At 43.6% G+C, this 14,478-nt stretch overlaps 1 protein-coding gene across 28 annotated transcripts in view; it reads left to right on the top strand.

Moving 5' to 3' along the window:
* DLG1 (discs large MAGUK scaffold protein 1) overlaps window positions 1–14,144 on the top strand; it is a 465,475-nt gene extending 451,331 nt beyond the window's left edge. For all 28 annotated transcript variants that reach the window (XM_043492521.1, XM_043492523.1, XM_043492520.1 and 25 more), the window contains 2 exons: window positions 7,833–7,924; window positions 12,391–14,144. In XM_043492521.1, coding sequence (XP_043348456.1) covers window positions 7,833–7,924; window positions 12,391–12,497 — 199 coding nt within the window. In that variant the 3' untranslated portion in view covers window positions 12,498–14,144. The remainder of the gene's footprint in view (window positions 1–7,832; window positions 7,925–12,390) is intronic.
* Window positions 14,145–14,478: the final 334 nt, after the last annotated feature.

The following is a 14,478-nucleotide window of genomic DNA, read 5'->3' as shown; positions in this document are numbered from 1 at the left end:
CATCTACAACACGCCAACTGTTGCTAGGACCCTGGGTAGACCCTCCTGGGGCCACTTCCTACCGTGACTCCTGTAGCTGAAGTCAGGGTGTCTTCGGGGTTTCAGGGTGCCTCAGGTGTTGACTGCAATCTCCCTAGAACGTCCACAGGTGCCTGGGCCTCATCATCTCCTGCTCCCTCAGTCCAGGTACCTGGCTGCTCCTCAACTGGAGCCAGCGAGGTGCATCCTTCCTCCTCAGTTTTCAGCCCAGATTGAGCTAGGCTGCTCCCTTTTATACTGCAGCAGCCGTTAGAGCATGCTCAGCAGGGTTGAGGGGGCGTGGTTTCTGCTGTTAAGAGCACTGTGTGTTATGCACTTAATACAGGAAATAGAAAAGATAAAGCAAGGGGAGTAATCAAGGTTGTTAAACAGCACACTTACCTGGACCACACTAGTGGAAGAAGGAATTCATAATATTGGGAAAGAAAATTTGCAAGGCTAAAAGGTGCTGGACCTTGGGCATCACATAAAATTAGTAATTCAAGTGTGCCAATTATAATTGCTGTTCCTAGATGGACAGGGAATCCTAAAGAATTAGTATATGTTAACAGTGTACAGTAGATAATGGGACCTATAAACAGCACTGTTCCAGTATAAAAATGGCAACATAAGGAGATGAAATAAACACAGCCTGCTGTACATGAATCAGGCACAGATGGTTCTTTGAGTGGTCAGCCTATATAAACCTGACCACAAGCGAGGGAGGTTGCACCTGACTAGTCATTAAGAAGAGAGTGAAGGAGGTGGCACAGCTCAGGTACACAGTATGTGCTCTGGGAGACCACAACTTTTCAGTGGGGACAGCACCGTGCCTGGGGAGGCTGAATAGGTTTTGTCTAAACCTCACTTCTCTGACTCAGATGGGAATCCATGCCCTATGGCCTAGTGTGCAGATGAAGGAGAACGTGACAAAGGATATGACAGACAACACTGACTTGGAGTCACCGATGACCAATCTCTTTGCACTTATACCTCCCTTGTCCATTAACACCACTGTTGTCAGATGTTTGGATATGCGTGTGTTCCCTCTGTATGTCGTCCCAGCTCTGCGCAGACAGCTGACACAGCAGACCTCAAGCGAACTGCCCAATGACCAGAAGATCCATAAAGTTCAAAGGGCGCTAGCCAGGTTTATTGTCCTAGGCCTCATACCAGGCCTCTGATACATAAGTTTATGTTTCAGGCCCTCTTCCTACTACAACCACTAGTTTGGTGCAAAGGAAACTCAATCAATTGGGGCCTATTGCCCAACTAATAGCCAAGCAACAAGCAATTAGAAATAATATTGTTTGGGCAGAGAAAACACTGTGGTGGGCTATACCAGAGGAAGTGAGTTTGCACCTCCTGGTTTGTACTTTAAGCTCAATATTAATGGTGGTTCAAATAATAGCTGCCACAGTGGTCCTTGCAAATGTGCTGCTGGGTAATAAACTTTTTATATATATATATAATGCAAATAAAACAAATGCTAATATAAAAAGAAAAACAAAAGCAGAGGAATGTAGCTGAGGCCTGGCCCGATGTGAGTAATTAACGCATAGAGAGTGGCCTCATTTTTGGGAAGATAGAATTCGGGATGTAAATGAATCATCAGGTTGAAAACACATTTGTACTAAATAAGATAGATCACTAGGTTAAGAAGACAAAATGTCTGAGCCAAATAAGATAAGAGGGAGAACACCCGAGGAACTAATTACTATGAACTAGATAACAAGGGACAAATGTAAATGTAAAGGAATGTAAAGATGAGGTAAATATGAATTTGAAGTATGGACAGTGCATGGACTGTGCATGCTGCACAGGAATTGGTTCCAAGCCAATCCAAAAATGAGAATGCAATGTATAGTAAATGTAATGAGAAATATAATGTACATAAAAGGAGAGGGTTTCTGTGTAACTTTGGAGCTGTGATATACCCTGCATCCATCCCCACTGCATTTGACTCTGATCAACTCAGTATAGCACTGCTGTATGCCAAATAAAAATACCTGAGTGATGAAAGCTGGAGTTGAACTGAGTTCTTAGGAAGCCAAGTAAAAAAAGGGCTTGAAAAAAATCCCAACACTAGCACTCAACTGACCTAAAGAGTTTTGGTTCCCAGAACTTCTGAGACTGTCAGTCCATCCTCCTGTTAGGATCTATCCCTTCTCGGCTCTCCTTACTTGGAAGGAAGCTAAATCAGATATCCCAATCCATACCCACTTCACCTCATGGCCTGGTGATTGGATGAGCATCAGAATTCTCTTGCTCAACAGCCATCCAAGCCATTCTTATTCAAAGTTGGAAAGATTAAACTAGAAGTTGCTACCAACCTAAATGGAAACGTTTTTCTGCTTGGGCTCAACATCATAGAATCATAGAATCATAGAATATCAGGGTTGGAAGGGACCCCAGAAGGTCATCTAGTCCAACCCCCTGCTCAAAGCAGGACCAAGTCCCAGTTAAATCATCCCAGCCAGGGCTTTGTCAAGCCTGACCTTAAAAACCTCCAAGGAAGGAGATTCTACCACCTCCCTAGGTAACGCATTCCAGTGTTTCACCACCCTCTTAGTGAAAAAGTTTTTCCTAATATCCAATCTAAACCTCCCCCATTGCAACTTGAGACCATTACTCCTCGTTCTGTCATCTGCTACCATTGAGAACAGTCTAGAGCCATCCTCTTTGAAACCCCCTTTCAGATAGTTGAAAGCAGCTATCAAATCCCCCCTCATTCTTCTCTTCTGCAGACTAAACAATCCCAGCTCCCTCAGCCTCTCCTCATAAGTCATGTGCTCTAGACCCCTAATCATTTTCGTTGCCCTTCGTTGTACTCTTTCCAATTTATCCACATCCTTCCTGTAGTGTGGGGCCCAAAACTGGACACAGTACTCCAGATGAGGCCTCACCAGTGTCGAATAGAGGGGAACGATCACGTCCCTCGATCTGCTCGCTATGCCCCTACTTATACATCCCAAAATGCCATTGGCCTTCTTGGCAACAAGGGCACACTGCTGACTCATATCCAGCTTCTCGTCCACTGTCACCCCTAGGTCCTTTTCCGCAGAACTGCTGCCGAGCCATTCGGTCCCTAGTCTGTAGCGGTGCATTGGATTCTTCCATCCTAAGTGCAAGACCCTGCACTTATCCTTATTGAACCTCATTAGATTTCTTTTGGCCCAATCCTCCAATTTGTCTAGGTCCTTCTGTATCCTATCCCTCCCCTCCAGCGTATCTACCACTCCTCCCAGTTTAATATCATCCGCAAATTTGCTGAGAGTGCAATCCACACCATCCTCCAGATCATTTATGAAGATATTGAACAAAACGGGCCCCAGGACCGACCCCTGGGGCACTCCACTTGACACCGGCTGCCAACTAGACATGGAGCCATTGATCACTACCCGTTGAGCCCGACAATCTAGCCAGCTTTCTACCCACCTTATAGTGCATTCATCCAGCCCATACTTCCTTAACTTGCTGACAAGAATGCTGTGGGAGACCGTGTCAAAAGCTTTGCTAAAGTCAAGAAACAATACATCCACTGCTTTCCCTTCATCCACAGAACCAGTAATCTCATCATAAAAGGCGATTAGATTAGTCAGGCATGACCTTCCCTTGGTGAATCCATGCTGACTGTTCCTGATCACTTTCCTCTCCTCTAAGTGCTTCAGGATTGATTCTTTGAGGACCTGCTCCATGATTTTTCCAGGGACTGAGGTGAGGCTGACCGGCCTGTAGTTCCCAGGATCCTCCTTCTTCCCTTTTTTAAAGATGGGCACTACATTAGCCTTTTTCCAGTCATCCGGGACTTCCCCCGTTCGCCACGAGTTTTCAAAGATAATGGCCAAGGGCTCTGCAATCACAGCCGCCAATTCCTTCAGCACTCTCGGATGCAATTCGTCCGGCCCCATGGACTTGTGCACGTCCAGCTTTTCTAAATAGTCCCTAACCACCTCTATCTCTACAGAGGCTGGCCATCTCTTCCCCATTTTGTGTTGCCCAGCACAGCAGTCTGGGAGCTGACCTTGTTAGTGAAAACAGAGGCAAAAAAAGCATTGAGTACATTAGCTTTTTCCACATCCTCTGTCACTAGCTTGCCTCCCTCATTCAGTAAGGGGCCCACACTTTCCTTGGCTTTCTTCTTGTTGCCAACATACCTGAAGAAACCCTTCTTGTTACTCTTGACATCTCTTGCTAGCTGCAGCTCCAGGTGCGATTTGGCCCTCCTGATATCTTTCCTACATGCCCGAGCAATATTTTTATACTCTTCCCTGGTCATATGTCCAACCTTCCACTTCTTGTAAGCTTCTTTTTTATGTTTAAGATCCGCTAGGATTTCACCATTAAGCCAAGCTGGTCGCCTGCCATATTTACTATTCTTTCGACTCATCGGGATGGTTTGTCCCTGTAACCTCAACAGGGATTCCTTGAAATACAGCCAGCTCTCCTGGACTCCCTTCCCTTTCATGTTAGTCCCCCAGGGGATCCTGGCCATCTGTTCCCTGAGGGAGTCAAAGTCTGCTTTCCTGAAGTCCAGGGTCCGTATCCTGCTGCTTACCTTTCTTCCCTGCGTCAGGATCCTGAACTCAACCAACTCATGGTCACTGCCTCCCAGATTCCCATCCACTTTTGCTTCCCCCACTAATTCTACCCGGTTTGTGAGCAGCAGGTCAAGAAAAGCGCTCCCCCTAGTTGGCTCCCCTAGCACTTGCACCAGGAAATTGTCCCCTACGCTTTCCAAAAACTTCCTGGATTGTCTATGCACCGCTGTATTGCTCTCCCAGCAGATATCAGGAAAATTAAAGTCACCCATGAGAATCAGGGCATGCGATCTAGTAGCTTCCGTGAGTTGCCGGAAGAAAGCCTCATCCACCTCATCCCCCTGGTCCGGTGGTCTATAGCAGACTCCCACCATGACATCACTCTTGTTGCACACACTTCTAAACTTAATCCAGAGACACTCAGGTTTTTCCACAGTTTCGTACCGGAGCTCTGAGCAGTCATACTGCTCCCTTACATACAGTGCTACTCCCCACCTTTTCTGCCCTGCCTGTCCTTCCTGAACAGTTTATAACCATCCATGACTGTACTCCAGTCATGTGAGTTATCCCACCAAGTCTCTGTTATTCCAATCACGTCATAATTCCTTGACATCACCAGGACCTCCAGTTCTCCCTGCTTGTTTCCAAGGCTTTGTGCATTTGTATATAAGCACTTGAGATAACCTGTTGATTGCCCCTCATTCCCAGTATGAGGCAGGAGCCCTCCCCTCTCAGACATTCCTGCCTGTGCTTCCTCCCGGTATCCCGCTTTCCCACTTACCTCAGGGCTTGGTCTCCTTCCCCCGGTGAACCTAGTTTAAAGCCCTCCTCACTAGGTTAGCCAGCCTGCTGGCAAAGATGTTCTTCCCTCTCTTCGTAAGATGGAGCCCGTCTCTGCCCAGCACTCCTCCTTCATGGAACACCATCCCATGGTCAAAGAATCCAAAGCCTTCTCTCCGACACCACCTGCGTAGCCATTCGTTGACCTCCACGATTCGACGGTCCCTACCCAGGCCTTTTCCTTCCACGGGGAGGATGGACGAGAACACCACTTGCGCCTCCAACTCCTTTATCCTTCTTCCCAGAGCCACGTAGTCCGCAGTGATCCGCTCAAGGTCATTCTTGGCAGTGTCATTGGTGCCCACGTGGAGAAGCAGGAAGGGGTAGCGATCCGAGGGCTTGATGAGTCTCGGCAGTCTCTCCGTCACATCACGAATCTTAGCCCCTGGCAAGCAGCAGACTTCTCGGTTTTCCGGTCAGGGCGGCAGATAGATGACTCAGTCCCCCGGAGGAGAGAGTCCCCGACCACCACCACCCGCCTTCTCCTCTTGGGAGTGGTGGTCGTGGAACCCCCAACCTCAGGACATCGCATCTCATGCCTCCCAACCAGCGGGGTCTCCTTCTGCTTTCTCCCCCCAGACATATCATCTGGTCCACTCTCCGCATTGGTACCTGTGGAGAGAACATGAAAGCGGTTAGTTACCTGTGTCTGTGTTACTGGAACCCGGACATTCCGCTTACCTCTTCTGGAGGTCACATGTTGCCAAGCTTCTTCACTGGCCTCTTGGCTCCTCTGTGCAACCTGCTCTATATCTTTAGAGCTTTGTGCCCCTAGAAGGCTATCCTGAGTTTGGTCCAGAAAATCCTCAGTCTCTCGTATACAACGCAGGGTCGTTACCTGTTGCTCCAGACCTTCAATCTTCTCTTCCAATATGGAGACCAGCTTGCACTTTGTACAGACAAAGTCGCTTCTGTCCTGTGGAAGAAAGACAAACATGGCACATCCAGTGCAGGTCACAATAGCTGAACCCCCCCTTCCATATCACCTACCTACTATGAGCTTCCTCAGAGACGTTGGCAAGATGTAAGCCTCACTGGGCTCACTCCAGGCGAACTCCCAGGCAAACTCCTGCTGTGAGCTGCTCTGCTGTCCCCGCTGCTCCGCTGCCGCTCAGCTGGTTCGCGAGGCTCTGGCTATTTTTAAACAGCCAGGCTTCCTTGACGCAAACACACAGACACCCTAATGCCCGCCCCCTGCAGGCTAGCAGCCAATCAGACACTCACTCAGGCTCTCTCCCTGCCCTCCCAGCAAACACACGCTCGGATACTTCCTCAGCAAGCAAACACACACACTCGGATACTTACCAGTCCCAGGCAAACTCCTGCTGTGAGCTGCTCTGCTGTCCCCGCTGCTCCGCTGGTTCGCTGCCGCTCAGCTGGTTCGCGAGGCTCTGGCTATTTTCAAACAGCCAGGCTTCCCTGACGCAAACACACAGACACCCTAATGCCCGCCCCCTGCAGGCTAGCAGCCAATCAGACACTCACTCAGGCTCTCTCCCTGCCCTCCCAGCAAACACACGCTCGGATACTTCCTCAGCAAGCAAACACACACACTCGGATACTTACCAGTCCCAGGCAAACTCCTGCTGTGAGCTGCTCTGCTGTCCCCGCTGCTCCGCTGGTTCGCTGCCGCTCAGCTGGTTCGCGAGGCTCTGGCTATTTTCAAACAGCCAGGCTTCCCTGACGCAAACACACATCATCAGTCTTCCTCAAACTCTGCTGATATCCCAGTCATTTTAGATTATCTCCTGTTATTAAAAAAACACGGGTCTCTTCATTAGCTCACTACAGGTACATCTTGAAACAGTCGGTGCCTTTCTTCCTCCAGTAGACAGGTGCTCCATTTTCACTCATTCACCCTACAACGGTTAGATTAATGAAGGGCCTAATCAGGACCTTTCCACCGATTCTCAAGCCTGTATTTCAATGGGACATCTATCTTGTCCTGTCACTGATCACCACACCTTCATTTGAATCTTTGGCATCATGCTTTATACCCTCTGTCTGGAGCACGAAGCAAACTACTGCACATATGTGTAAAATGGACATTGCTTGTTAGAATTTCCAGTGTCAAGACACATGGTGCACATGCGTTACCCACATGTGGAATACAGACAAGGGCCACGCATCTCGAAGAACTTCCGGTTACAGGCAGGTAACCTCTAATTTTATATTGAGGTTGCTTAGTGGATTTCAGTGTTAACCCCAGTGTCTTTTCCAGATGCCAAGAAATGGAAAGTTAGTCTACAGCACTCCCACTATCGCCCTTTACTTAAGTCTCCCTTCAAGAGTTTAATAAATCTTAGATTCAGGGACAGGATGGGGCTAGTTTTTTTCTAGGATTCGTATTCAGAGGCAATTTAATAACCTTATTTCAAAAGAATCAGCAGTATTTGGTAACTGCTTATTATTTTATAATGTATTTCATCTCAGGGAAATGAACAAACGTTTAACAGAGGAGCAAGCCAGGAAGACCTTTGAGAGAGCCATGAAACTGGAGCAAGAATTTACTGAACATTTCACAGGTTTGTATCCCTCATTACAGTTCCCTTCAAAGCGTGGAATTGTGTTGTCTGGACCATAAGAATTGTCACAACTGACTGAGCCCATATACTTCAGTTATATATCTTGTCTCCAATATTGGCCTATGATGAATGTTTTAGAACATGTAAAACCATCATAATGCACTGCAACAGTTCATTAAATATTTGTATCAATTCATTGTTTAACATTGAGACGAAATTTCTTCTTTACTTAAACTGGTGCCAGTTTATACTTTAGAGCATGAGAACTTTTTGCTAGCTGTTGAAACTAGAAACGTTACTCTTATTTATATATTAAAAGTCTGGAAACTTTTAACATGAAGGTCACCAACTGGTGTCTCATGCCTTTCCAGAATGTGAAGGGTGGCTAAAGCTCTGAAAACCAGGAAATTACAAGTTACAGTAATGCAAACTTAAACTTCTGAGAACAAGGAAATACAAAGTTTAAGGTACACACTAAGGCAGCCCTAACTCTGCCCCAATGGAGCAGGCAATAGCCATTGGGGATTATCTACATTCACTCCAGCTGTGTTCACTGATAGATTTAGCTGTCTTGAATGGTAGAGGGATTAGCTGGAACAGCTTGGCAGAGCTGTGATTGTGACATGAGGTGGTCTGGGGCAGCCTTGCCCTTTTCCATGCCCTCTCCCCTGTGTGTGATCAAAGAAAATTGCTGCATGTGTACCTTGAGGGATCCCTTATGCCTCAAGTCAGTGCCTAGTTCTCTCGGTTGTGTCAGTAGCAGTCCATAGGGTGGTCTTGCTATAGGGATTATCAATGAGGTGGGATATGAGAGTGGTCTTTGGATTTAATAAAAGGTAAGTGAAAGTTTAATAAAAAGAAAAGGAGGACTTGTGGCACCTTAGAGATTAACAGATTTATTTGAGCACAAGCTTTCATGAGCTACAGCTCACTTCATGAAAGCTTGTGTTCAAATAAATTTGTTAGTCTCTAAGGAGCCACAAATCCTCCTTTTCTTTTTGCGGATACAGACTAACGGCTGCTACTCTGAAACCTGAAAGTTTAATGTTAAATGGAATCCTATGTATAAGGATGAAGGGGGCTTGGTAAAAGAGAATTAAGGGGTTGTAAAATTTAGCAAGTGGGGGTTGTTTCTATGCAGTAGACTCTATGTGAGCCTAAGTCTAAGTCAAGAGTAGGTAGCTTCTGTTCAGTACATCTTACCTAAACATAAGTCAAAAGTTCTGTGTCAGTAAAGATAAAGTGTTAGACACTGCCCTACAGTGATCATGTGCCCTGTTCCCTGAGTGCTCTGCACTATCTGAAAACATGGAATGCTAGCATGTGTGTTAAAGCTGACCTGGGGCATCACTCAAAGAGGTTAAATTGGCATGTATCTTAACTCTATTCCTAGTTTTCAGAAGTTTTAAGTTTGTATTACCTTAACTCTTCCCTAGTTTTCAGAGGTATATATTTAGCCACTCTCCACATTCTAAAAGCGCACAAGGCAGCACTGGACAAATTTAAAGTTTTGGGACATTTAATTCCCATGGTTTTAAAAAAAATAATTTCTCAGCACCCCCATCTGCAATAGCCCAGCTTTTCTCCCTCAACACCTGGGGCTCTTTGGCAATGATTGTACTGGCCACAAAACACACTGGCTGCATGTTGGTCTCTTCACTGCCTCTGCCTTGTCTCCTGTCTAGCACAGCCTGATTGCCTCTTCTCAACAATCCTCCCTATAGAGAGGCAAGCTTCAGCGAAGGACCAACATGTTGAGGAGCTGGGGAGAAGATGCAGGAACAGTGCAGGGACTGGTATGGAGACAGTGGGGACATATTTTGAAGGGAGGGATGTGGCCATGAGAGGAAGTATGGTCCAGTGGTTAGAATCTGGGACTTGGGAGACAGTTCAAGTCCTTGCTCTACCACAGAATTCTTATGTGATATTGGGCAAGTCACTTAGGTCCAGATCCATAAAGATACTTAGGTGCCTAAGTCCCAGTTTTGGCTCCACTGCAATCCACAAAACTCCTTTGCTGAACTCATTAGGCTCCTAAACTCACTCGGCACCTAAATTTTCAGGGTAGCAGCATCACCACCCATCTTATAACTTTTAGCCCAGTGGTTAGCACACTTGCCTGGGATGTGAGAGACCATGTTTCAGTTCCCACCCTTCCACCGATCCTGGCTCCCATGCAGAGGGGCAGGGCCCACCCAGAGCCTGCCTCACATGTAGGGGGGCAAGACCCCCCAATTCCAGCTCACACCTGGGGGATACAGAACAATAGAGCTTTTTTCCAGTCTTTTGTATCTTCCCATTGTTCCACGATTTGTTAAAAATCAACTTAATCATTCAGAGAATTCTTCTGTCAATGCTTTTAATATTCATGGGAGCAAGTTATCCAATCTTGCAAATTTAAAAATGTTTAAATTCAATAACTGCTGGTCAGTGGATGGGATGCTGGAGATTTATGAGGGAGGCCCAGTCTGACTGTTTCCCACCTTTCCCCTGGGATTTAGGTGAACTCTTGCCCTCGGCCAGGATGTGCCAGGATGCAGGAGTGTAGGGACTGCTGCTTTGGCAGGGGTGTGGGACAGGCTTTTTAGAATGTATGTGTTCAGTTATTAGTTTGCCATGTTGGTCAAACACTCACCTAAACCTAAATGGAATTTCATGGAGCAAAGAAAAGGTACTTCTCTAGCCTGAAGGTTTTCCCCTTGCCAGATATCAAAGAGCTGCTGCAAACAGTGGAGATTTTAGAATTTCTCAAAAAAAAATCCCAAGAATCTTTTATAATAGAAAGTGGTGTTAAACAACCTAAAAATAGAATCCAGAATCCAACCTCCCATACTGGCTGCGGGACGGATTCATAATCTAGTGAGTCTTTCGCATAACTGGACCCCTAGACTAAGAACTCATGTAACAAACATCATCAGGAAGAATGTGTAATACCATTTTTTGGGGTGGGACCATGTATTCCTATGCATTTGTTCATTGCCTAGCATAATAGATTCTGATTCTGACTGGTACTTTTGGGCACTATAGCAGTATTGATAATTATACCGGTAGCTAGTAGAGCTCCTGTAATTCACCTTTATCTAATAATACTACCTAGCATGTACAATGTGTAGTGTACATGATCGTGCAAGTATCAGAAAGAATTTTAAACTACTATGGTTCCTATAACACCATATCGACAGGGGATGCTCTGAATAGTGACTATTGATAAAATATTTTGCCAAGTATCAGAAATAAGGATGTTTGGTAGTGGTATGATATAGAATGCATGTATGTGTGTTTACAAAGAAGGCTTAAATTTTTAATTGTAAAATGAATAAGAATCTTCTAAGAGGTTTGACAGGTAAATTGAATTAGAACAGCTATTAAGGAAGCTTTGTTACCATTGAATGTAAAATAAAATGCTGTCATAGATTTTAAATGTTTTAGGAGTTAGAAAGCTGAGTAAGAGGCAATTATTAGCATGTAATGAGAGTTCAGTAATAGTACTAGTATGGTGTGTATTAACACAAACACAGGAATACAGTGTCCTGCCCCAAACAGCAGCATTATACATTTTTTCCTGTTGAACTCTATTAAGTGGGTTCTCAGCCTGGAGGTGAGATTGAAGTTAAGTTAAGATGAAGCTTCAATCAAGATTTTTGTGATTTGGATCCAAAGCGTTGCAAGAACCCTAGTCCTGATTCAAATCAGACCATACTTTAATCTGATTTGGGTCAGAACACACCCACCTCGATTCATTTATAGTGCTTCTGTAGCCTCAGTGATAATATATACAATCTGTATGGTCTGAGTGTAGATTGTAACTTTATTAACTGTTTCTAAAGCAAGCCCCAGATGTAGAGGATTAGAGAAATGCATATGTTAGCCCCTTCCTTCCATCCCAAATCATGGACACTGCTAGCAACCAGAATCTACCAGATGACCTATTTTTCACGTCCTGATTCATGATCCAGATGACCATTTCCGAAATCTACATTACATGGAAGCCCACACCACCATTTCACTTGCTTCAAGTCTCAATGATTTATTTATCTGGATTAGGATTATTAACTAACCCTGCTCTTTTACTCTCCTTCCTGCATACCTGCACAAAAGTTGGGACTAGAAGAAAACGAAAAAAGAAAACCAGAAAATAACAAATCACCCCCAAACCAACCCTTGGAGGTATTTGAGGAAGGCAAAAAAAAACAAACAAAAAACAGCTGCACATGCCAGTCTTCAGTGTGGGAAAATTCCTTCCTGACTCCAGGATGCTGTACACTGGCCAGTTCAAAGGCCTTGGGGAAGCCCTACACCCCCAAACAGTCACGCACCTTTAGCTCACAATAAACCACTATCCCACTGTTGTCTGTTCCTTCTCCAGTCTGGTTAAATCCCCACCCTGGGAAGGGGGCTGAGAATTTCTGCACGCAAGGTGAAAACTAGTAAAAAATGATTGCTCACTGTAATACTATGTTTTGCAGCTATTGTCCAAGGAGACACACTGGAAGAGATATACAACCAGGTGAAGCAGATCATAGAAGAACAGTCTGGGCCTTACATCTGGGTACCAGCAAAGGAAAAATTATGAAAATTGAGAGATTTTTGGTTTTCATTTTCTAACTGACATAACCTACTCATTGACAACTTGTAACCCTTTTCAGTTGAGCCTGCCTCTAGCTCTTTCCAGTGTGGGTCACACACTAAACATCACATTCTGCAGCTCCCATATTTTTTTTTACATTTGGTGTCTCTTTTAGTTTGAATAATTTGTGTTATTGTGTGGTAGCGTTCATTTGACATTTTTCAAACATGAAGGTCAAATGGCCTGACAAGCTATTAAGATAGGGGTGGGGAATTGTATGGTAAAATTCCTTAATGTTTAAGGGAAAGTAAGTTTCAGAGATTTTCAGAAAAGATTTACATACATTCTTCTAAAATTTCATAACGTATGAAAGAAAAGTCATCTTACCCAATGATGTAAATCGTGAGCAACTTTGCACGCTTAATTATAATAGCATGGGTTGGTCAAGGCATTTAATTTCAAGTTTTAGTTTGTGGGTTGACTTTCTGTTGTCACAGCAAATATTTTTCTTTATAGGCAGTTAATGTAACTTTTGTTTAATTTCCAAATTAATGTATTCATTAACTTCCATTAATTCACAAGGGATATTCATTTTCAAAATTTCATAATGATATTCTTATAGTCTATTTTTATTCATTTTTTGCATATACAGTTGCTGGGGATAAAGATATTTAATGTTTTTAATCTTACTCATGCAACACTATTTACAGTATCTTACAAAAGTTGTTTATAGATAATGGTCGTCACTCTTTTCTGAGTCGAAAACATGTTTAGGTGCTAGGGAAGCTTATATTTTACAAATGAATAGCAAATTTTCTTTGGCAACAAAACAGAAAACAGTTGCAGTGATGGATGATCATTAAGGCGATAAGAAAAGAGTCAGGTTTGTAGTTTAAAATTGTGTGTCTCCTTAGGGGTGTCAGATTTTAATGAATATTTTACTCACAATAATTGCCTATTTTGTTATAAAACTTTCTTTAATTATAAACTTGTACCTATGGGAATTATTTTCTTTACATAGTTGCACACACACATATATATGAAATATATATATATTTCTTTTCCCACCTACTCCTAGCTTTTTTTTTGTTTTTGTTTTGAGAATAAATATAAATTAGAATTTATCTTCTTTAATCATGTGAAATGAAATGGGGTATGGTGGCTGGGTAAAACGTCTGGGGGATATTGGCTACAAGAAAAAAATATGGGCAAGTTCTCCTCTTTTCTACAAACAATTTCAGATGTTTGGTTTTGGGATTTTTTCTTTTCCATGTGATGTGCATGTTTTAATCAATGGGAGATTTCAGAGTCAACAGTCAGTTTTTATGTACTTCTCAGATTGCATCTGTGTCACATCTTCCATGGTGGCCCTGCACTGGAGAGACACAGGGCTCTGAGCTGAGCAATTATAAATACATTTCTGCAAAATATAAAACTAACATCAGTAGTGAAAAATACTCCAGTTATTAATAACATTGTTTGTACCTGCTCATGGTTCTTTTGGAGTCAATTGTTTATTAAAAAAAGATGTGCTCCTGACAGCCTCATTGCAGTTTCTCAACCAAATTACCTATGGTTTAAAAAAAACTATCAATATTATTCATTCCATTTGTCAGAAAGAGGAGAACAGCTAATAAAGTTTATTGTACAACATATTTGTGTGTCTTTAATTAGATAATCTGAAATACAGGTGATGTAGAATTAAGAAATTAAGCTTGCAAACAATAAATTGGCAGGAACAGTAAATAATGAGTAACTATGTGATAGAGGAGCATTGAAAAACTAATACGTGGGCCAAAGAAGTTCAGTGTAGTTAAATTAAATGCAGGTTAGATCTTGGGGCAAGGAGTTAAAAGTAATAAGCATGTGTGAGAGAACAAAGTACTGCAAAATATTGGTAGATTTGGGAATCCTGTAAATGTACAGCCTAATGTGCAGTGATTGTGAAAAAATCCATCTTGGCTGTATACTGGATTAGTAAAGAGAG

This window comes from Dermochelys coriacea, chromosome 9 (assembly GCF_009764565.3).
Source record: "Dermochelys coriacea isolate rDerCor1 chromosome 9, rDerCor1.pri.v4, whole genome shotgun sequence".
Classification (NCBI taxonomy): Eukaryota; Metazoa; Chordata; order Testudines; family Dermochelyidae; genus Dermochelys; species Dermochelys coriacea.
The sequence above is the reverse complement of the archived record's forward strand: the minus strand, read 5'-3'. Positions and strand labels throughout refer to the sequence as shown.